Source organism: Lotus japonicus, chromosome 1 (assembly GCF_012489685.1).
Source record: "Lotus japonicus ecotype B-129 chromosome 1, LjGifu_v1.2".
In the NCBI taxonomy this organism is placed as follows: domain Eukaryota; kingdom Viridiplantae; phylum Streptophyta; class Magnoliopsida; order Fabales; family Fabaceae; genus Lotus; species Lotus japonicus.
In genome coordinates this window covers 73,400,257-73,422,382 of record NC_080041.1, presented here as the reverse complement: position 1 = coordinate 73,422,382, position 22,126 = coordinate 73,400,257, and the positions used below count along the sequence as shown (strand labels likewise).

The 22,126-nt window shown below is 38.4% G+C and overlaps 2 protein-coding genes across 3 annotated transcripts; both read left to right on the top strand.

Annotated features, from left to right (window-relative positions):
* Positions 1-347: 347 nt before the first annotated feature.
* Positions 348-4,325, top strand: LOC130748350 (protein NTM1-like 9). Its single transcript, XM_057601564.1, has 6 exons — positions 348-745; positions 1,297-1,574; positions 2,404-2,715; positions 2,841-3,149; positions 3,311-3,739; positions 3,822-4,325. The coding sequence occupies exons 1-6, from the start codon at positions 559-561 to the stop codon at positions 4,095-4,097; spliced, it is 1,791 nt and encodes a 596-aa protein (XP_057457547.1). The 5' UTR covers positions 348-558; the 3' UTR covers positions 4,098-4,325.
* An 8,462-nt stretch (positions 4,326-12,787) lies between these two features.
* On the top strand, positions 12,788-21,009 carry LOC130748327 (protein NTM1-like 9). Of its 2 annotated transcripts, XR_009022653.1 has the most exons (11): positions 12,788-13,278; positions 13,350-13,434; positions 13,931-14,691; positions 14,779-15,557; positions 16,367-16,644; positions 17,154-17,547; positions 18,286-18,563; positions 19,102-19,410; positions 19,535-19,843; positions 20,006-20,434; positions 20,517-21,009. XR_009022653.1 is itself a non-coding variant. In XM_057601511.1 (10 exons), exons 4-10 carry the CDS (start codon positions 15,218-15,220, stop codon positions 20,336-20,338), a joined length of 2,241 nt encoding a protein of 746 aa, XP_057457494.1. In that variant the 5' UTR covers positions 12,788-13,278; positions 13,350-13,434; positions 13,931-14,691; positions 14,779-15,217; the 3' UTR covers positions 20,339-21,009. The 2 variants fall into 2 exon arrangements, 1 of the variants encoding a protein (XP_057457494.1); XM_057601511.1 differs by having other exon boundaries at positions 20,006-21,009.
* Positions 21,010-22,126: the final 1,117 nt, after the last annotated feature.

The window sequence follows — 22,126 nt, the reverse complement described above, 5'->3', positions numbered from 1 at the left end:
TTTCATAAAAGTAACTTAAAAATAAAAAATAAGTCGGGCTAAACATTATCTATGTCAAAAAAACGTATTCTTAATCAGCACGTAAAAGGAAAGAGTGTGCTCCATCATACAATTTCAATCCGACGTGTCAGGCTATCTTTCTTGAGATATACGTGTCAAGATATCATTCGCCTGATAACATGTCAATTTCTCAATATTTTATTCCCAAAACACCCCTCAGTCCCTCACCCATATACCCCTACCAACGGTGGCATTACCGTAGTTTCTTGGAAAACAGTGGGTAAAACATCGTACGCGGTATCTACTCGGTACATAGACGCGGTTTCTCACCACTGCTACATCATCGTACACTCCCCACTACAACACTGCACTACAGTGTCACTGAACCTTTATATGACAAGATCAAAAAGCCATGGGCACCACACATCACACTCTTCTTCAAATCCTCTGAATCATTCCATTGAATCTGTTTAGGTTTTTCATTTCTTTATCATTGATCCAGGTCCATTCCATCCACCTTTATCTTATCTCAATTTGCTTTTTGCTTTTTTTGTGTTGATGGGTGCGGTTGAGACGGCGGTGCCGGTGTTGTCTCTGAATTCTCTGCCGACTGGGTTCCGATTCCGGCCATCGGATGAGGAGATCATCGATTTCTACCTCCGGCAGAAGATCAACGGTAATGGTGATGAGGTTTGGGTTATCCGTGAGATTGATGTCTGCAAATGGGAGCCTTGGGATTTGCCCGGTACTTTTTTTTCTTTCTCTCTCGCTGATTTTAGTAAAGTTGAAAATTTCTAGACATGCCAGTTTTGATCTTAATATGAATCTAATATGTGAAATAAGGATTTAATGTGTGGAAAAGTGGCATGCATGTTTGGAAACTCTTTCGGAAATCACCCTGAAATCACGGCGGACAGAAGCTAAATTGAAGGGAAGTTGCTTCTATCCAGCATGATTTTTGCTTCACGGGTGGTTTTCGAACGAGTTTCCGAACATGCATTTAGAAATTCTTCTATAATTGATTCTGATGAGTCAATTCTGGGAAGAAGCTTTATCGGTTTTGGAATTGATTTTGATGAAAGATAATCTGATCCAAACATGGTAAAACTCAAGCTTATGGAGTTATTGTACTTTGGATTATGTGCCACCACTAATCACAACTTGCTATTAATAGAGCAGTTGTTGATTCTTTGAGTTTATTACATGAGAGATAGATTAATATCAGAATAGCTTAACCAGTTTGCTATTTTTTTTTATTTTATTAATTTCTTGGGTGGTGGTTTGGTTTTGTTGCAGATTTGTCAGTGATAAGGAACAAGGACCCAGAATGGTTCTTCTTCTGTCCACAGGACAGGAAGTATCCGAACGGGAATCGATTGAACCGAGCAACGATACTTGGGTATTGGAAGGCAACGGGCAAGGATCGTAAAATTAAGTCTGGGTCCAGCTTGATTGGAATGAAGAAGACTTTGGTATTCTATCATGGTCGTGCACCCAAAGGGAAGAGGACCAATTGGGTGATGCATGAGTACCGGCCCACCCTGCAGGAGCTTGATGGCACCAATCCTGGACAGGTTAACTCTCTTGATTATGTTACATTTGTTTTTTTATGTGTCTTTGTTATCATGGGGTTTTAGTTGACATTGGATTTTTGTGAATTGCAATAGCTATACAATTTTGTGATTTTTTTGTAATTTTTTGTTTCTTGTATCTAAGTCTCATTCCCTTTTTATTTAAGGGTTGCTTTTTTCCTACTTTCTGAAGCTGAACACTCATGCTTTTATATTTGTTACGCCTTCAAGGTCTTATATCTCTATCTGAAGCTCTAGTTTGTTGAGTTTGAGATCCACCTCTGTGACACTGCATACAAATATCTCTTAGAAATAGTTCCCCCTTATAATCTCTCTAGCTTCATATTCTTTGTGAAAGTTCTTAGACTACACTCTTGCATTCTTGTTCCTTAATCCTTATGCATTACCTCAACTAGTTTGTATTTATTAATTGCCATATTGCTATTGCCACTTACTCCCTCCGGTCCTATTTATAAGCAACAACAAAAAAATTCACATAGTTTAAGAAATGTAGTTAAACTAGATAAAATGCATTAAATTTGTCTTAAATTAAAATAAACTTTCAAAATTACCCTTTGTTATTAGTGTTGGAAAGTGGGAAAGAGAGAGAATAATTAATGAGATACATTTTACAAGTTAGAATTAATAAGGGTATCATTAGAAAAAATTAATTAATATAGCTCAAACTTTCATTTGGTTCTTATAAAAAGGACCAAGATTTTTCTTCTCTTTCATGCTTATAAATAGGACCGGAGGGAGTACTAGCTAATGAATCATATGACGATGATGGTAGTTACTAAATTGTCAATTTGGTCTATTTCACTTGTACCAGAATCCATATGTCATTTGTCGATTATTTAAGAAACAAGATGAGAGCATTGAAGTTTCAATCAGTGGTGAAGCAGAGCAGACAGCTTCAACTCCTATGGCTGCCAAGTATTCTCCTGAAGAAGTACAATCCGATACTCCTCTACCTCTTGTTGCTGTATCCTCGTCACTGCTTACAGAAGATGATAAGCACCAGGCAATTATCCCTGAGACCTCTGAGGAAACAACATCCAACATTATAACCCCGGTTGATCGCAATAGTGACAGATATGATGCTCAAAATGCCCAACCTCAGAATGTAAAACTAGCTGCAGAGGTTAGATGGCTTAACTGGGTTAATCTTTGATCTGTATAGATAGATTTCTTCATTTCTTTTATTGTTTTCAGTCTCCCTGATTTGATATATTGATTTGAGTATTTTTACTTGATGTTCCCCTACAGGAGAATCAGCCGTTGAACTTGGACATGTATAATGATCTAAAAAATGATATATTTGATGACAAATTATTCTCCCCGGCACTTGTGCATCTTCCACCAGTATTTGATTATCAAGCAAGCAATGAACCAGATGACCGAAGTGGCCTTCAATATGGTACAAATGAGACGGCTATTTCAGACCTTTTTGATTCACTTACCTGGGATCAACTCTCCTATGAGGAGTCTGGAAGTCAACCAATGAATTTCCCCTTGTTTAATGTTAAGGACAGTGGATCGGGTAGTGACTCAGATTTCGAAATAACCAATATGCCTGTGAGTAACACAGCTTTAACTCTTTTGTTTTGTCTTTCTGGGTAGGTTCTGCCATGATGGTAACATGTGGTAGCTTCCTAACTCCTAGTGTCAGCTCTGACTGTAACACGGTTTTCTTGTGTCTCCTTCTTATTGATACTCTAATTGTATGTATGCTGCAGTCTATGCAAATTCCGTATCCTGAGGAGGCAATTGACATGAAGATTCCTTTGGGGACAGCGCCAGAGTTTTTCAGCCCCGTTGGCGTCCCCTTTGACCATAGTGGCGATGAGCAGAAGAGCAATGTTGGGTTATTTCAAAATCAAAATGCTGCCCAGATGACCTTTTCATCCGATGTTAGTATGGGCCAAGTGTACAACGTTGTGAATGATTATGAGCAACCGAGAAATTGGAATGTAGCTACTGGTGGTGATACTGGAATCATAATAAGGGCTCGACAAGCGCAAAATGAACTTGTGAACACAAACATAAATCAAGGTTCTGCAAATAGGAGAATCCGTTTGTTAAAGAGCGCACACGGCTCAAGTCGGGTGGTGAAAGGTGGGAGACGTGCACAAGAAGATCGTAATTCAAAACCAATCACTGCAGTGGTAAGAATTCTGTTTAATTAGCTCGCGTGTCGAAGAGATTGTCTCTGCCTGCATGTGTTGTAAGATTGTTTCTCTTTTGTAGGAGAAGAAAGCTTCAGAAAGTCTTGCTGCTGATGAAGATGATACTCTTACTAATCATGTGAAAGCAATGCCAAAGACACCTAAGTCAACAAACAATAGAAAGATTTATCAAAGAGGTTCAAATGCAGGTTCCTCCACCAAGGTGTTGAAAGACTTGTTACTGCTCAGAAGGGTGCCTTGCATATCAAAAGCTTCTTCCAATCGCGCTATGTGGTCTTCTGTTTTTGTAGTTTCTGCCTTTGTGATGGTCTCAGTAATGGTCTTTAGTCTTTACTAACATTTGGGGATGTTTTAGATTTTGAACTTCTAGCCTAGGAGATCATTACTTTTTTATTTTGGAGTCAATTGAGGAGAGGCATGTAGGGTTGGGACTTGCTTAGATTTTGTTGATAACTCAGATATATGTGTGTGCATATCTAGTTGGTGTATAATATATAGCCTCACCTGGTTGGCTAGTCTGTAGACTCTGTTGCTTTACATGAGATGTTCAGTTTCACCGTTTTGACTTTTTTTTTCCAAACTCTATCCTATAAGCTCTTTGTTTCTCCTTTTCATAGTTACACATGGGATTATTAGCAAAGACCAAAAGAAGAAACTTCAATGCTGAATTATTATTGTTTGCATTGCATACTAGCATTTTCTGTGGGCTATGCATTGTTAGATCTAGTGTGCATGAATCATGACGGTGAAAGTGTTTCACTGTTTCGTCATAAAATAATGGAACGTAGTTATATTAATGGGGCATCTTGTAGTAGTATATCCGTATTTGATTGCAGCTTTTTCTACAATTCAGTACAAGTGTTGCCACATGGCATCTTACATGTATGGTTTTAAATTACAAGCAATAATGAGTGAAGTTGAAAACTGGTCTTTGCTTAACCTATAAGAACAAACATCACATGGCACGCTATGTACTTGTTTACTACGCACGAAACCCCAATAATTCCGGACGGAGGTACCATAATTGGGTGGCATTAGTGAAAATCACTCAGACTCAGAAGAAAATCCCCCCATGGACTTTCTTGTTGAGAAGCCTCGAGGATTGTCATTAGCTAGCTAAATAAGTACCTGGTAGCTAATTGGAACTTTTTATAGCAAAATGTGAGGTGACAATTTTCTTCTTTAATTTCTTTTTAGACTCAAAGAGAAAGATGGGACAAATCTGAATTTATCAAGCCCTAATCACTAGCATGATTGAATAATGAATATTGATAATTTCTCTTTTTGTGAAAAAAAAATAAAAATAGGATAATGGAATGACATTTCAGTTGGAGTAGTAAACCTGAACCTTTGTTAGGGGTGACAATGTGGGTTCAACCTGCTGAGCCAACCTGCTAGGAAAGTGAGTCAGACAATCTAGCTCGCCAACTCACAAAACCCGCCACATTCAGCCAACAAGCTTGGTGGTTTTGCAATGGGAGGGGCTAGTTAACTCGTCGAGTTCAACTATTTTTTAAGGGTGATGGGTTCCCTAATTCAAACCTCATCTCTTTTTTTCTTTAAATCCATGCCCATCCAAAAGAGGAGAGAAGTTTGTTGAAAAAAGAATAAAATTTCGCCTCAGTGTAGTCTAGATGTCTCTCTCAATGTCATACTTAGTTGGTCTTGGTTAAGGTTTTTGTTTTACATATGAAAGGAGAAGAGCTCTAGCCTCGCTGCCGGAGAAGTCCTTGTAGTTGCTTTGCTCGTGAACCCGTCGTCACCACCTTCATCGCTACGTCCTAGCCCAACCGTCATGACCACTCACCGCGAACTTTGCTATTGTCATGTGAGGTTCAAGATTTAAGTTCTAGTTCACACCTTCCTAGTGATAATAATCTTCTTGAACCACATTGACTTTGTTATAGATTAATTAGCTGAACCTTCTTAATTTTTAAAAGTAGGAAATTAATTGTGTTTGTCATAGGGGTGGCAATTTGGGTCAACTCGCCTTGCCTTGTCTATCCCTCAACCTGCCTAAAGCAGATCAGAGTGAGTTGGCGCTCCAGAGAATGTGAGTTAGAAAAGTCAATTCGTCCCGCTTAATGGCGGGTTGACTCACTAGTACAAAAAAAAATTATGAAATGAAGAATATGGCTTTGAATTCTCAAAAATCCTTTTGACAAGCTAGGGTTGATGGGTTGAAAATTTAGGTCCCAAATTTTTTTTTTTGAAATCAGGTCCCAAATTACTTACACAAAGTTTGGGTTAATATATATTCAAACCGTAGTTAAAACTGATTTTTAATAGCCAAACAAAATTAATAGATGGTTCACAAAAGCTAAACCCAAGTTTTTTTTGGTACATAACTAGACCCAATTTATTTTGACAAAACTGAAACCATTAAATAAACGGGCAATACATATGTTTAACATTCTTCGAAAAAAAAACATATGTTTAACTGTTCAAAGAGATATTTTTTCTATATATATAACCAATTAGAATTTAAAGAGAGCATCTAATAATGCCTTTATGAGAAGAGTAAATAAAGAGAAATAAAAATATATTTTATGGGAAATATAGAAAAATAAATAATACTTTTCTAAAATTAATAAAATTAATCGTACTTTTTCAAAATTAATAAAATTAATCACAATTTTTAATATATGTTTTTCATAGACACTTATTGAAATATTAATATAAATACCCATCACTAAATTAATGATGCTTCTTCGGTACCTTGTCTAAGGTACAAAAATACAACAATGTATGACATATTACTTTAACAATGTATGACATATTATATTACTTTAAGTAAATATAGACGAAAAGAAACAGTAAATAATAAGCATTAGAATAAGAAAATTTAAAATGATTGACAACTTGCAAAATAAGTAAAGATGACACTAGTATCATTTGAAATCTCATGTCACGGAAGAATACCGTTAAATTAATACCTTAGAATTGAAATTTTTTTTGTTACAAGAGAAATACTAAAAAAACAGCTAAAACTAGACTAGCACATCCAGGCACAAGGTCAGAGTAACAATAGACGAGGTATTCTCCAAATATGGTGCAAAGTGTGATCGCTGCAAGCTTGTCAGGCTAACGCATCTGTTGCATTGTGTAAGATTAGATACTCTCACCACAAATTGTGTGTGAGGTAGACAATGTTATTTATAATAATGAAAGTACAAAATATGCTAAGAATATTCTAAGGCATATTACAAAATAAGTCAATAAATAAATAAAGAAATATCTCGTAGGATATTATGCTTATTTATTTCTAACACCCCCCGTCAAACTTAGCGTTGGATTAAGACCAACTCGAAGCTTGGATCTAAAAAGGTCAAACAACGGACGAGGCAAGGCCTTAGTGAAAATATCAGCAAGTTGGAGAGAAGTGGGCACATGGCGAACAGCTAGTCGACCAGAGGAAACCAACTCACGAATGAAGTGACAATCCAAGTCAATGTGTTTGGCATGCTTATGAGCAACATGATTTTGAGCCATAAACAAAGCACTCTGGTTGTCACTAAGAAGAAGAGGAGTCGCTAATAACCAAACACGAAGTTCATGAAGAAGATTAAGCAACCAAACTAGCTCAGAAGCAATATTAGCCATAGCGCGGTACTCAGATTCACAACTAGAGCGAGCAACAGTAGGTTGTTTCTTGGCACACCATGACAAGAGATTGTCACCAAGAAAAATAGCGTAGCCATAAGTCGAGCGGCGAGTGCCCGTGCAGCGAGCCCAATCAGCATCATTACAACCAAGGACAGCGGGGGAAGAGGTGCGATGAAACGTAAGACCGAAGTGTTGCATGCCACAGACATAACGAAGAATCTGTTTGACAGCCTGAAAATGATCCACAGTCGGAGCCTGAAGGAACTGACTAACGGTATTAACAGCATACGATAAGTCAGGGCGAGTAATAGTCAAGTACTGCAAGGCCCCAACCAAAGAACGATAATGTGTAGGATCTGAGTAAGCCTCACCGGAACTGACAAGATGAGAACCAGCAGCCAGGGGCGTCGAAACATGACTGGCCTCAAGCATCATAGCACGAGAAAGCAAATCATGTGCATATTTGGCCTGTCCCAAGAACAAGCCATCAACAATATAAGTGATCTCAAGACCAAGGAAGTAGTCAAGCTTACCCAGATATTTAATGGCGAACTCAGCATTAAGACGAGCAATAAACTGAGTCAGAAGAGTGGGATCACTACCAGTAAGAATGATGTCATCCACATACACAAGAAGATAAAGAGTAATATGTTCTTTGCAGAAAAAGAACAAGGATGGATCAGCCCGACTACACGAAAAACCATAACGCAGGAGAAAGGAGCTCAAGCGCTGAAACCAAGCACGAGGTGCCTGTTTGAGGCCGTAGAGAGCCTTGTTCAACCGACACACATGAGTCGGGAAACGAGGATCAACAAATACAGGAGGCTGCTCCATATAAACAGTTTCAGTGAGATGACCATGAAGGAAAACATTTTTGACATCCAACTGATGAAGCTGTCAATCATTAAGCACAACAAGAGATAAAATAAGGCGTACAGTAATAGCTTTGACAACATGACTGAAAGTAAGAGAGTAATCAAACCCTGGAATCTGGGTGAAACCCTGAGCCACCAAACGCGCTTTTAAGCGCTCAACAGTGTCGTCACTATGAAATTTAGTGCGAAAGACCCATTTACTTCCAACAACATTGGTAGTGGAAGGACGAGGAACCAAAGTCCAAGTACAATTCTTATGAAGGGCAGAAAGTTCATCCTCCATAGCTGCCAACCAGTGAGGATGATTCATAGCAGATTTGAATCCCTTAGGTTCAGTAATAGTATGCAAAGCAGTGAGAAGGCCAGTAGGCTGAGCGTGAACCAAGGCATAACGCAGATTCGACTTAAAAATACCATTCTGAGAGTGAGTCCGCGGACGAGCATCAATAGGAGCAAGTGGAACTTGAGCCACAACAGGAGGAGTGGTAGGCGGTGAAGTAGGCGGAGCCTGAGTCGCAACAGGAGGGGTGGCCGGTTGTGCTGGTGAAGTAGGAGCCGGCGAAGGTGGAGCATCATTGTGAGGAACTGGCCAAGGTGGTGCATCATTAGCAAGAACCGGCTGAACATCTAGGTCAGCACAAGATGGACAAGGTAGAGGACCAGTCGGTGGGGAACTCTCCGGAACGACAGGAATAACAGGTTGTGAAGATGGAGAAGAACCTGCAGCTGATTCATAAAATGTAGAGGCCACCAAGTCATTGGTAGAAGAGTTTGAGCCTGCAAAAGGGAAGCAAAATTCATCAAATTGAGCATGACGGGACACATAAGTGCGAGAAGTAGTCGGATCGAAGCATTTGAATCCTTTGTGGTGACTGCTGGATCCCAGAAATATGGAAGGAGTACTCCGAGGACTAAATTTATTTTTCATGTAGGGACGCAAGCACGGAAACACTCAACATCCAAAAGGATGGAAATTTGCATACGTAGGTGCAACCTGAAATAGGAGCTGGAAAGGAATCTGATCAGATAACACCTTAGAAGGCACACGATTAATAATATATACCGCAGTACTAAAAGCGTCAACCCAATAGCTAGTAGGGACATGTGAGTGATATAACATAGCAAGACAAAGCTCAAGAACATGTCTATGTTTCCGTTCAACCCGTCCATTTTGTGCCTGAGTATGAGGACATGAAAACCGATGAAGCACACCAGCAGAAGCAAATAAAGCCTGGACTTTGTTATTAGTGAACTCAGTGTCATTATCACTTTGAAAAACTTTGATCGACCGGAAGAATTGGTTTTCCACAAATGCTTTGAATCGAACAAGTACATCAAAAAAATCAGACTTGCGCTTCAATGGAAAAAACCAAGTAAACCAGGAAAAATCGTCCACAAAAATAACAAAGTCAGAAAATCCATCAACAGAAGCAACGGGAGACGGTCCCCACAAATCACAATCGATAAGGTCTAAAACTGCAGAAGCCCGTTTATGATTATCATAGAAGACTAGACGTTTACTCTTAGCCATCTGACAGGAAGTACAACAGATAGGCTTCGGCAAAATAGAGGAAACATTGAAGCAACCAATTTTATGCAATTGTTGAATAATGTCAAAATTAACATGTCCTAACCATGAGTGCCACAATTCAAAAGAGGTACGAGGTAATGGAGAACTGGAAGCAAGCAGCGCCTGTGATCCTTGGTCAAGCACATAAAGCCCTTTATCACATGGGCCTCTTCCCAAAACGGTGCCTGTCTGTCGATTCTGAATAACAAAAGAATCATCCTGAAAAATAGCTCTAGCATTGTGTTCACGAGTCAATTTGCTAACAGAGACAAGATTGTTGGTTAGTCGAGGCACAACCAAGACATTAGATAAATATACATAATGGGAAACAGAACGAGAGCCAATATGAGTAATAGGTAAACCAGCTCCATTACCAACAAGAACACGATCATTACCAGAGCAGGCATGAGAGTCTGTCAGCTGAGATAGAGAATGAGTCATATGTGAGGTAGCACCCGTATCCATATACCAATCGAACCGGTTTGAGTTGTTTAACGAATAACTTGCAGCAAATGATTGTGCCAAATTTGTAGACTCAGAAGGACGAGCCCAGCGAACCGACCATTTATCAGCATAGTGACCCTGCTCACGACAAATTTGACAACGAGGAGTATAAGAGCCACGACGACTAGAGCCACCATTATTGCGATGCTGACGAGATCCTCCACTAGAGTTGCCACTATTAGAAGACGGATTACCAGAAGAGCGTGGTTGATGGCTCGCAGGTGGAGGGATCATTGATTCCTCAAGAGAAGCCTGAAAAATAGCATGGCTCTCGACTTTACAAAGAATATCAGTAAAGAGAGGTGGGGGTAGTTGATCAAGCTGACCCGTGGAAAAATTTGCATAGGAGGAGCCAAGACCATGAAGAAACCAATGAACTTTGTCATCATTAGGAACAATTGCACCAATAGCAGTCAATTGGTCACAAATAGTGCGGAATTTTCTTCCGTATTCAGAAACAGATAGAGAGCCACGACGCATGAGCTGAAGTTCATCAAGGAGACGGAGTTCATGTGCCTTGCTTCGTGAAGCATAAGCAGAGTGGAGAGCAACCCAAACATCACGAGCAGTGGTTGCACTAAGAGTTTCAGATAAGACCTCCTCAGTCAGAGAGGAAAGAAGCAGATTGTTGACATTACGATCGCGAGCCTGCCACTGAGCATATAGAGGATTCGGAGCAGAAGCACCATCATGAAGCGGTTGGGTGCCTGTTTGTGTAAATGTTTGGTGGATAAATGCTGACGGAGGATCAACTGTAGTATCAACAATGTCATACAAGTTCTGATTATGAAGAAGAGCAGTGACCTGTTTACTCCAGAGGAGAAAATTATCTGGTTTGAGTTTCACTGTAATCATGTGCACCAAGACAGAAAATGGAAGAGACAAAGGAGAAGGTGTGTCGGCCATTCTGAAAAATATTCAATGGTCAAAAGACAACACAAAAGATAATTTAAAAGTTGAAAAGTTCAACTGTTATGCACTGGCAGCGGTCAACAGGCACAGAAAAAGGAACCAGCGCGGATCCCGAAAGCTGAAGGCAGTCGAATCCCAAGAAGAGGCGACAGGAAACAAGAGAGAGACGTGTGGCGGCGAGTTGAAAACAAGGAAAAGCAAGCGGCTTGCATGGACAAGGGAGCGACGCGGAACATGAGGTCTGGTAGCGCAGGAAAGGTGTCTGGCGGCGCGAGATGTGAGGTGACAGAAACCTGCGGCGCGTAAGGTGAGTGGACAACAAGTTTGACGGCTGTCTGGCAGCGCGAAACACGAGGCTGCTGCAAAAAAAAGAAAAGAACGACTGCACCAAAAAATAACGTCAATTTGCCCAGAATTTGAGTATGAAGGAGCACAACAGAGATGCCTAGAGGTTGGCGGGAGCGGCGGCTGGACCAGTAAAAAGGGAGAGAAAGGTGGTGGCACTAGGTTTGGAGGCTAGGGTTTGTAACCTAAACCTGATATCATGTAAGATTAGATACTCTCACCAAAAATTGTGTGTGAGGTAGACAATGTTATTTATAATAATGAAAGTACATAATATGCTAAGAATATTCTAAGGCATATTACAAAATAACTCAATAAATAAATAAAGAAATATCTCGTAGGATATTATGCTTATTTATCTCTAACACATTGTTATTCTCCCTAGAATGTAAGCAATGCGAGCATCCTAGTCTCGACCAAGCCAGACTCGAACCCTCATAATAGAATTCATCGCCATGAAATACGACACATCCAAATTCTGATGAAATGTATCAACCAAATTCGAGCAATCAGAGTAACAAAGAACCGCCTTATGGGCAAGATCCCATATGTGCCACCAGCCAATTTCTATGGCTAAGACTTCTGTGAGGAAATCATTTCCAAACCCAAAGCTAACTGACACTTCGAAAATCCAATTACCATGAGCATCTCTCACAATTGCACTGTAGTGCACCACATTCTCTTAGAGATGAGATTGAAGCTACTATATGCAAAATAACACAGGTTCACAACTATAGTCAAGGAAGCAGTGCCAATATACAGTAGACCATCACCTCAAACACACAACATCGTTCAAAACTTGACACACAACATTATTGACCACCCATCCCATGATCATTTCGCCAACGTCAGGACCACCAAATAACAACAACAACCGGGATATTATGAGGGTTATGCACAAGCTTTATAAACAAACAAAAAATAGCATTTTTTATAGGTAAAGATCCATAATTTTTTGATTTTTTCACACTCCAAATCTTTTCTATTTCATTTTCACCAAATTTTGATTCTATTTATCTCTTCCATTTTTTTAAAGCAAATTTTTATTAAATTAAATCAAGATACAATCTATCACGTCACATATCAAATCTCGTATGAGTTCTTGTATTTAGAGTTTAGACGCAAGTACTTAATTTACTTCCTTCTTATTTAAGCTTTCTACCTTAACAAAAAAAAAAAAATCAAATCTCATATTTTCTATTTTGTCTCTTTGCCTTATCCACCTCTTTCCACCTTAATGATTAAGGTATCAACAAGACATTTTAACAATTTTGATAGTCAAATGATAGCAGATATGAATTATTTCACTTCCCAAGCTTTGTTTTTGACCTCTGAGTTCTGTGCATAATTTCCCACATCTGTTACTTTGAAAGAGATGAAAGAACCCATGATCTAGAATGTTTGATGGTAGCCATTAACGTGCTTGTTGTGTTTCTGTCCTGCATTTGCCTTTCTGCTGTGGTGAGGTATGAAGGGGATGAAGAAACCTATGCAGCCAACAAGGAAAAAGATCGGTTGGTTCAGGTGAGAAGGGAGATTCATAGCACCCAGAACTGGGTTTCCAAGAGCACAACACCAGTGAACTTGACAAGCTTGGCATACCTTACACATACCCAGTTGCCGAAACGAGGATTCTTGCCCAAATTGGCTCTGGTACTCGTCCCATCATTGCAATTCGTGCTGTCACGGATGCACTCCCTTTGCAGGTAACCCCACTTTAGCTTCTTCATCTGCTTTAGGGAAAAAAATTACTGTTTTGTTTGTGGTTTGATGGCAGAATGCATGCTTGTGGACATGATGCTCACACCACAATGCTTCTTGGGGCTGCAAAGTTGCTGCATCAGCGCCAAGATAAACTTCAGGTTCTTTTCAAATTCTCTTATTTGGGTGGATGAACTTTTGATAAACATGAGGTGGTGTTGAAGAGTAGTCTGCCATGATGGAGTTATTTGTTGATCCAAATAAATTGATGTGTCATTTCCATCTAGTCAAATTAGGTATATATATCAGATGCCTTTTGAAGTTGAACCCTACTTGCTATTTGTTGATTCATCTTACTGTAATAGTAGCATTTTACATATTTTAGGACATTATTTCTTGCCTGCAATTTCCTGTATGTAAGTAGGCCTAGTAAGGTTTTAGTGAGGCATATCCTTAAAAGCCTTGCCTCCAAGGGGTTTTAAGTTCTCTGTGGGATGTAATTCCAATGGCTGTTTTAAACTGTCTTTGCTACTCTATTGGGGTGAAGTATCGCTTGTACTTCTTTTCAATATATTCTTTGGCTTATAAAAAAAAAGGTAGGCAGGTTGCTGTAATTGTGAAATTGATGTTTTAATAATATTATTCATTCTGCTGCAGCATTCTTTTTATGTTGGTCCAGTATTTTTGGAGAACATACAGAAGCCCGGATAATTTTATGAAATTAAAAACGCAATGAGGTATAGATAAATGATTTCCTCATCCGAGAATCGGAACCCTAATGGCAGAGAATTCAAAGACAACACCGGCACCGCCGTCTCAATGCACCTATTAACACAAAAAAGGGAAAAGCAAAATTGAGATAGAATAAAGGTGGAAACTTTGGACGGAATGGACCTAGATCAAATATAAAGAAATGAAAACCTAAACAGATGCTGACGTGCCAAGTGTAGAGTGTAATATAGAGTTGATTTGGCGGCATCATAATCGGCGCTTTAGGATTTATATATAATTTTTTTTTTGAGAAAAACATAATATATAGATTCGGATAACAATTGTTAAATCTTAACGCTCTATTTTGTTAGTGAGGAGGATGGAGTAAGCCAAAGGAATGAGGCTAAATTAACGGTTTTAGATTTTTAGGGATCATGCATACATGACTATCATCATGTATGATATGACTAAAATGAGAGATTAGAGTGTTGTGATTGATCTGCAGAAAATAGTCTATTATACTCTATTAAACAGGAGTTGAGAGAGTTGTGATTGATATGACTAAAAATGAAGTGATGATAAAAGGAACAGTGGAGCCTCAGGCAATCTGCAACATAATTACCAAGAAAACAAAAAGACTAGCCAAAGTTATATCTCTATTGCCTGAAGCAGAAGGAGAACCTGTGCCAGAATTTGTTAATTCTCAGGTATAATATCACTTTTTTTTTTTTGTTTCCCCCCACCCCCTTCCGGCTATTGGTTAATGAATCATTACTAATTGGCTTCTGTTCCAGGTTAGTCACCCAGTTACTGTGGAACTTAATGTAAATATGCACTATGAGGCCTGTGCTGAGCAGCTGAAGGGGAAGGTGCTCAAAATGAGATGTGCTACTTTTTAGCATTTCAATGCGCTAAAATCATGAAACATATTTATATCTATTAGAGATACAACTGAAAAGGAATTATGTTAAAAATATTAATGTCATTGACCGAATAATTTCTTTAACACTTTCTTTTCATGGACAAACTAATCATGCTTTATACATGTTCTAACACAATAAAAGGCTTCATACATAATGATAGTCATGTATGCATGATGCCTAAAAACAAAACCGTTTAATTAGGCTCATTCCTTTGGCTTACTCCATACTCACTAACAAAATAGAGTGTTAGGATTTAACAATTGTTATCCGAATCTATCTATTATAATATATAAATCCTAAAGTGCGGATTATGACGCCGCCAAATTATCTCTATATTACACTCTACACTAGCCACGTCAGCATCTGCTTAGGTTTTCAACTCTTTATATTTGATCCAGGTTCATTCCATCCAAAGTTTCCACCTTTACTCTATCTCAATTTTGGTTTTCCCTTTTTTGTGTTAATGGGTGTGGTTGAGACGGCGATGCCGGTGTTGTCTCTGAATTCTTTGCCGTTAGGGTTCCGATTCCAGCCATCGGATGAGGACATCATCGATTTATACCTCCGGCAGAAGATCAACAATAATGGTGATGATGTTTGGGTTATCCGAGAAATCGATGTCTGCAAATGGGAGCCCTGGGAGTTACCTGGTACATTTTCTCTCTCGCTGATTTAGTAAAGTTCAAAATGTCAAGACATGCAAATTCTGATTTTAATATGCATTGATCATGTGTTTAGATTGTTTTTGTTGCTTTTAAAGGAATGGAATTGATCTTAGTGTGAATCTGATTTGTGAAATGAGGATTTAAAGTTTTTTTGGTTCAGCGATGTGAAGCCCCATATAGAAAAGTGGCATGCATGTTTGGAAACTTTTTTGAAAATCACGGTGAAACCAAAATTACGGCGGACGGAAGCAAAAACTAAGAGAAGTTGCTTCTATCCACCATGATTTTTTGCTTCACGGTGGTTTTCAAACGAATTTCCAAACATGTACTTAGAAACTCTTCTACAATTGATTCTGAAGTCCGAATCAAATCTGGGAAGAAGCTTCCCGGTTTCAGAATTGATTTAGATGAAAGATAATCTGATCCAAACATAGTAAAAGTCTAGCTTATGGATTTATTGCACTTTGGATTATGGGCCACCACCAATCATAACTTGCTATTAATCGAGCTGGTGTTGCTTAAATGAGTTTATTACATGAGAGGTTATATCAGAATAGCTTAACCAGTACTTAATATTGAAGCTTAAGTAAGATGAAAGGGTATATCATAATTCATAAGCTATTTTTATAAATTTGATTTGCATTTACTTACCTCAGAGTGCTTATTATTATGACAAGTATGAGTGTGGGGCTGCTCTGTAAGAGCTGGCAGCCTTGGAGGTTGAGGTGGTTATGTTATTTTATTTGCAATTTTTTTTTATTAATTTCTTGGGTGGTGGTTTGGTTATGTTGCAGAATTTTCAGTGATAAGGAACAAGGATCCGGAGTGGTTCTTCTTCTGTCCACTGGACAGGAAGTATCCGAATGGGAATCGTTTGAAGCGAGCAACAGGACATGGGTATTGGAAGGCAACGGGCATTGATCGTAAAATCAAGTCTGGGTCCAGCTTGATTGGAATGAAGAAGACTTTGGTATTCTATCATGGTCGTGCACCCAAAGGGAAGAGGACCAACTGGGTGATGCATGAGTACCGGACCACCCTGCAGGAGCTTGATGGCACCAATCCTGGACAGGTCGACTCTCTTGATTATGTTACATTAGTTTTTTTATGTGTCTTTGTTAGCATGGCGTTTTAGTTGACATTGGATCTTTGTGAATTGCAATAGCTATACAATTTTGTGAATTCTTTTGTCATTGTTTTGTTTCTTGTGTCTTAGTCTCATTCCCTTTTTATTTAAGGGTTGCTTTGTTACTACTTGCTGAAGCTGAAAACTCATGCTTTTAAATTTGATACGCCTTCAAGGTCTTATATCTATCTGAAGCTCTTGTTTGTTGAGTTTGAGATCAACCTCTGTGACATTGCATACAATTATTTGGAATATAAAGAACAAAGGCTTCATATTCTTGTGAAGGTTCTTAGACTGCTCTTGCATTCTTGTTCCTTAATCCTTATGCATTACTTCAACTAACTTGTATTTATTAATTTCCGACCGTACTGCTATTGCAACTTACTAGCTAATGCATTATATGAATATGATGATAGTTACTAAATTGTCAATTTGGTCTATTTGACTTGTACCAGAATCCATATGTCATTTGTCGATTATTTAAGAAACATGATGAGAGCATTGAAGTTTCAAACTGTGGTGAAGTTGAGCAGACAGCTTCAACTCCTATTGCTGCCAAGTATTGTCCTGAAGAAGTACAATCCGATACTCCTCTACCTGTTGTTGCTTTATCCTCGTCACTGCTTACAGAAAATGTTAAACCCAAGCCAATTATCCCTGAGACCTCAGAGGAAACAACATCCAAGCCGGTGTTGTCTTTGAATTCTCTGCCGATTGCGATCCGATTCCGGCCATCGGATGAGGAAATCATCGATTTCTACCTCAGGCAGAAGATCAACGGTAATGGTGATGATGTTTGGGTTATCCGAGAAATCGATGTCTGCAAATGGGAGCCCTGGGATTTACCCGGTACTTTTTTTCTCTCGCTGATTCAGTGAAGTTCAAAATTTCAAGACATGCAAATTCTGATTTTAATATGCACTGATCATGTGTTTAGACCGTTTTTGAAAATCACTGTGAAACCAAAATCACGGCGGACAGATGCAAAAATTAAGAGAAGTTGCTTCCATCCACCATGATTTTTTGCTTCATGGTGGTCTTCAAACGAGTTTCCAAACATGTACTTAGAAATACTTCTACAATTGCTTCTGATGAATCAATTCTGGGAAGAAGCGTTTCCAAACATGCACTTAGAAATTCTTCTAAAATTGTCCGAATCAAATCTGGGAACAAGCTTCTCGGTTTCAGATTTGATTTAGATGAAAGATAATCTGATCCAAACATAGTAGAAGTCTAGCTTATGGAGTTATTGTACTTTGGATTATGTGCCACCACCAATCACAACTTGCTATTAATAGAGCTGTCGTTGGTTCAATGAGTTCATTACATGAGAGATTATATCAGAATAGCTTAACCAGTACTCAATATTGAAGCTTAAGTAAGCTGAAAGGGTATATCATAATTCATAAACTATGTTTATAAATTTGATTGTTATGTACTTACCCCTGAGTGCTTATTTTGATTACAAGTATGAGTGTGGGGCTGCTCTGTAAGAGCTAGTAGGCTTGGAGTTTGAGGTGGTTATGTTATTTTATTTGCTATTTTTTATTTATTAATTTCTTGGGTGGTGGTTTGGTTTTGTTGCAGATTTGTCAGTGATACGGAACAAGGATCCGGAGTGGTTCTTCTTCTGTCCACAGGACAGGAAGTATCCAAATGGGAATCTAGTGAACCGAGCAACAGAACATGGATTTTGGAAAGCAACAGGCAGGGATCGTAAAGTCAAGTCTGGGTCCAGCTTGATTGGAATAAAGAAGACTTTGGTATTCTATAATGGGCGTGCACCCAGAGGGAAGAGGACAAATTGGGTGATGCATGAGTACCAGCCCACCTTGCAGGAGCTTGATGGTACCAATCCTGGACAGGTCGATTCTCTTGATTATGTTACATTAGTTTTTTAATGTGTCTTCATTATCATGGGATTTTAGTTGACATTGGATCTTTGTGAATTCCAATAGCTATACAATTTTGTGAATTTTTTATTATTGTTTTGTTTCTTGTGTCTGAGTCTCATTCCCTTTTTATTTAAGGGTTGCTTTGTTCCTACTCGCTGAAGCTGAAATCTCATGTTTTTAAATCTGATACGCCTTCAAGATCTTATATCTCTATCTGAAGCTCTTGTTTGTTGAGTTTGAGATCAACCTCTGTGACATTGCATACAAATCTCTCTTAGAAATAATTCCCCCTTATAATTATTTGTATTATAAAGAACAAGGGCTTTAGATTCTTGTGAAGGTTCTTAGACTACGCTCTTGCATTCTTGTTCCTTAATCCTTATTCATTACTTCAACTAATTTGTAATTATTAATTTCTGTACTGTTATTGCAACTTACTAGCTAATGAATTATATGAATATGATGATAGTTACTAAATTGTCAATTTGGTCTATTTGACTTGGACCAGAATCCATATGTCATTTGTCGATTATTTAAGAAACAAGATGAGAGCATTGAAGTTTCAAACTGTGGTGAAGTGGAGAAGACAGCTTCAACTCCTATGGCTGCCAAGTATTCTCCTGAAGATGTACAATCCGATACTCCTCTACCTCCTGTTGCTGTATCCTCATCACTGCTTACAGAAGATAAGACCCAGGCAATTATCCGTGAGACCTCTGAGGAAACAACATCCAACATTATAACACCAGTTGATCGCAATAGTGATGAATATGATGCTCATAATGCCCAACCTCAGAATGTAAAACTGGCTCTAGAGGTTAGATGGCCTAACTGTGTTAATCTTTGATCTGTATAGATAGATTCCTTCATTTCTTTTATTGTTTTCATTCTCCCTTATTTGGTTTATTGATCTGTGTATTTTTACACGATGTTCCCTACAGGAGAATCAGCTGTTGAACTCGGACATATTTTCTGATCTAGAAAATGATCTATTTGATGACATATTATTCTCCCCGGCACTTGTGCATCTTCCACAAGTATTTGATTATCAAGCAAGCAATGAACCAGATGGTCTAAGTGGGCTTCAATATGGTACAAATGAGACAGGTATTTCAGACCTTTTCGAGTCACTTACTTCGGATCAACTCTCCTATGAGGAGACCGGAAGTCAACCAATGAACTACCCCTTGTTTAATGTTAAGGACAGCGGATGGGGTAGTGACTCAGATTTAAAAGTAACCAATATGCCTGTGAGTAAACACAGCTTTAACGCTTTTGCTTTGTCTTTCCGGGTAGGTTCTGCCATGATGGTAACATGTGGTAGCTTCCTAACTCCTAGTGTCAACTCTGGCTGTAACACGATTTTCTTGTGTCTCCTTTTTAATGATAGTCTAATTGTATGTATGCTGCAGTCTATGCAAGTTCCATATCCTGAGGAGGCAATGGACAGGAATGTTCCTTTGGGGACAGCGCCAGAGTTTTTCAGCACCGTTGGCGTCCCCTTTGACCATAGTGCCGTTGAGCAGAAGGGAAATGTTGGGTTATTTCAAAATCAAAATGATGCCCAGATGACCTTTTCATCCGATGTTAGCATGGGCCAAGTGAGCAATGTAGTTAATGATTATGAGGAACCAAGAAATTGTAATGTATCTGCTGATGGTGATACTGGAATCATAAGAAGGGCTCGACGACCGCAAAATGAACTTGTGAACACAAACATAAATCAAGGTTCTGCAAATAGGTGAATTCGTTTGTTAAAGAGTGCACATGGCTCAAGTCGGGTGGTGAAAGGTGGGAGACGTGCACAAGAAGATCGTAATTCAAAACCAATCACTGCAGTGGTAAGAATTTTGTTTATTTAGGTCGTGTGTCGAAGAGATTGTCTCTGCCTGCATGTGTTGTCCGATTGTTTCTCTTCTGTAGGAGAAGAAAGCTTCATAAAGTCTTGCTGCTGATGAAGATGATACTCTTAGTAATCATGTGAAAGCAATGCTGAAGACACCTAAGTCAACAAACAATAGAAAGATTTATCAACGAGGTTCAAATGCAGGTTCCTCCACCAAGGTGTTAATAGACTTGTTACTGCTCAGAAGGGTGCCTTGCATATCAAAAGCTTCTTCTAATCGTGCTGTGGTCTTCTGTTTTTGTAGTTTCTGCCTTTGTGATGGTCTTAGTTATCCGTCTTTAGTCTTTACTAACATTTGGGGATGTCTTGGATTTTGAACTTCTAGTCTAGGAGATCATTACTTTTTTATTTTGGAGCCAATTGAGGAGAGGCATGTAGGGCTGGACTTGCTTAGATCATTAGTTTCTGCCTTTGTGATATATGTGTGTGCATATAATATGTAGCCTCACCTGGTTGGCTAGTCTGTAGACTCTGTTGCTTTACATGAGATCTTCTGTTTCACCGTTTTAACTTTTTTTTCTTCCCAATTCTATCCTATAAGCTCTTTGTTTCTCCTTTTCAAATTTAAACATGGGATGGATACCTTGAGCAATTATTAGCAAGACAAAAGGAAGAAACTTCAATGGTCTTTTCTTACCTTGTAAGAAAAAATATTACATTGCACGGGATGTACTTGTTTTCTACCCACAAAACCCCAATAAGTCCGGACGGAGGTACCATAATTGGGTGGCGATGGTGAAAATCACTCAGACTCAGGTGCAAAAGAAATTCCCCATGGACTTTCTTGTTGGGAAGCCTCGAAGATTGTCATTTTATAAGCACGTGGTAGCTAATGGAGAATAAATTATAGCCATATGTGAGGTGACATTTTTACTCCTTTAATTTCTTTAGATTCAAAGAGAAAAAATGGGAAGAAAGAAGATCAGAATCAATCAAATCCTAATGACTAGCATGATTGAATATTGATAATTTTTCTTTTTGTGAAAAAAAGGGAGTAAACCTCTTTTTAGTTTAGACTAGTTTTATACCCGTGCATTCACGGGTGACATTTGATATATATTAGTACTCATTTGTTATGATTTATGAATTACTAGTATTTTAGACCCGTGCGATGCACGGGGGATATTCATTTTTGTTTATTATGTTTATTTTTACTATTTGTGTGTTACTTTTTAAAATATAATTTTGGTATTGAAAGAATAAATGTTTATTGTATCAGAAATTTTGTAAGTTTTTTTTGGTGATAAATGTGTTTATTTTTGTCTTGTAGAAGCACAACTATTAATTTATTTGTGGTTTTCATCATTGTTGACCCATGCAACAGGGATATTATTTTTAAATTAATTTTGGATATAAGAAAACATAAACCTTAATGTTTTTAATTGGTAAATGTTAGCTGTTAGTAATTTTAGTAAATTAGTTCCTCCTCAAGGTTCGAACCCTAAACTCGTCACCCATCATCTCATTCAACCCTTATGTCCTTAATCTCTTACCCCTTGAGCTAACCCTCGGGGTGTTTATTTTTTTTAGAAGCACAATAATTATATATTTTTTATTTGTTTGTCTAAATGTTTGCATTATTTGAATTTTTTAATATAAAAATTTAATAGTTTATTCAAAAGTTGAA

What these genes read in the sequence shown, in the direction of transcription:
- LOC130748350 (XM_057601564.1), top strand. Translation starts at nt 559, where the DNA reads ATGGGTGCGGTTGAGACGGCGGTGCCGGTGTTGTCTCTGAATTCTCTG. An exon ending in ATGGCACCAATCCTGGACAG is followed by an intron (nt 1,575 to 2,403) that starts GTTAACTCTCTT and finishes CACTTGTACCAG; the next exon opens with AATCCATATGTCATTTGTCG. An exon ending in CAAAACCAATCACTGCAGTG is followed by an intron (nt 3,740 to 3,821) that starts GTAAGAATTCTG and finishes TCTCTTTTGTAG; the next exon opens with GAGAAGAAAGCTTCAGAAAG.
- LOC130748327 (XM_057601511.1), top strand. Translation starts at nt 15,218, where the DNA reads ATGACGCCGCCAAATTATCTCTATATTACACTCTACACTAGCCACGTC. An exon ending in ATGGTACCAATCCTGGACAG is followed by an intron (nt 18,564 to 19,101) that starts GTCGATTCTCTT and finishes GACTTGGACCAG; the next exon opens with AATCCATATGTCATTTGTCG. An exon ending in TAAAAGTAACCAATATGCCT is followed by an intron (nt 19,844 to 20,005) that starts GTGAGTAAACAC and finishes TGTATGCTGCAG; the next exon opens with TCTATGCAAGTTCCATATCC.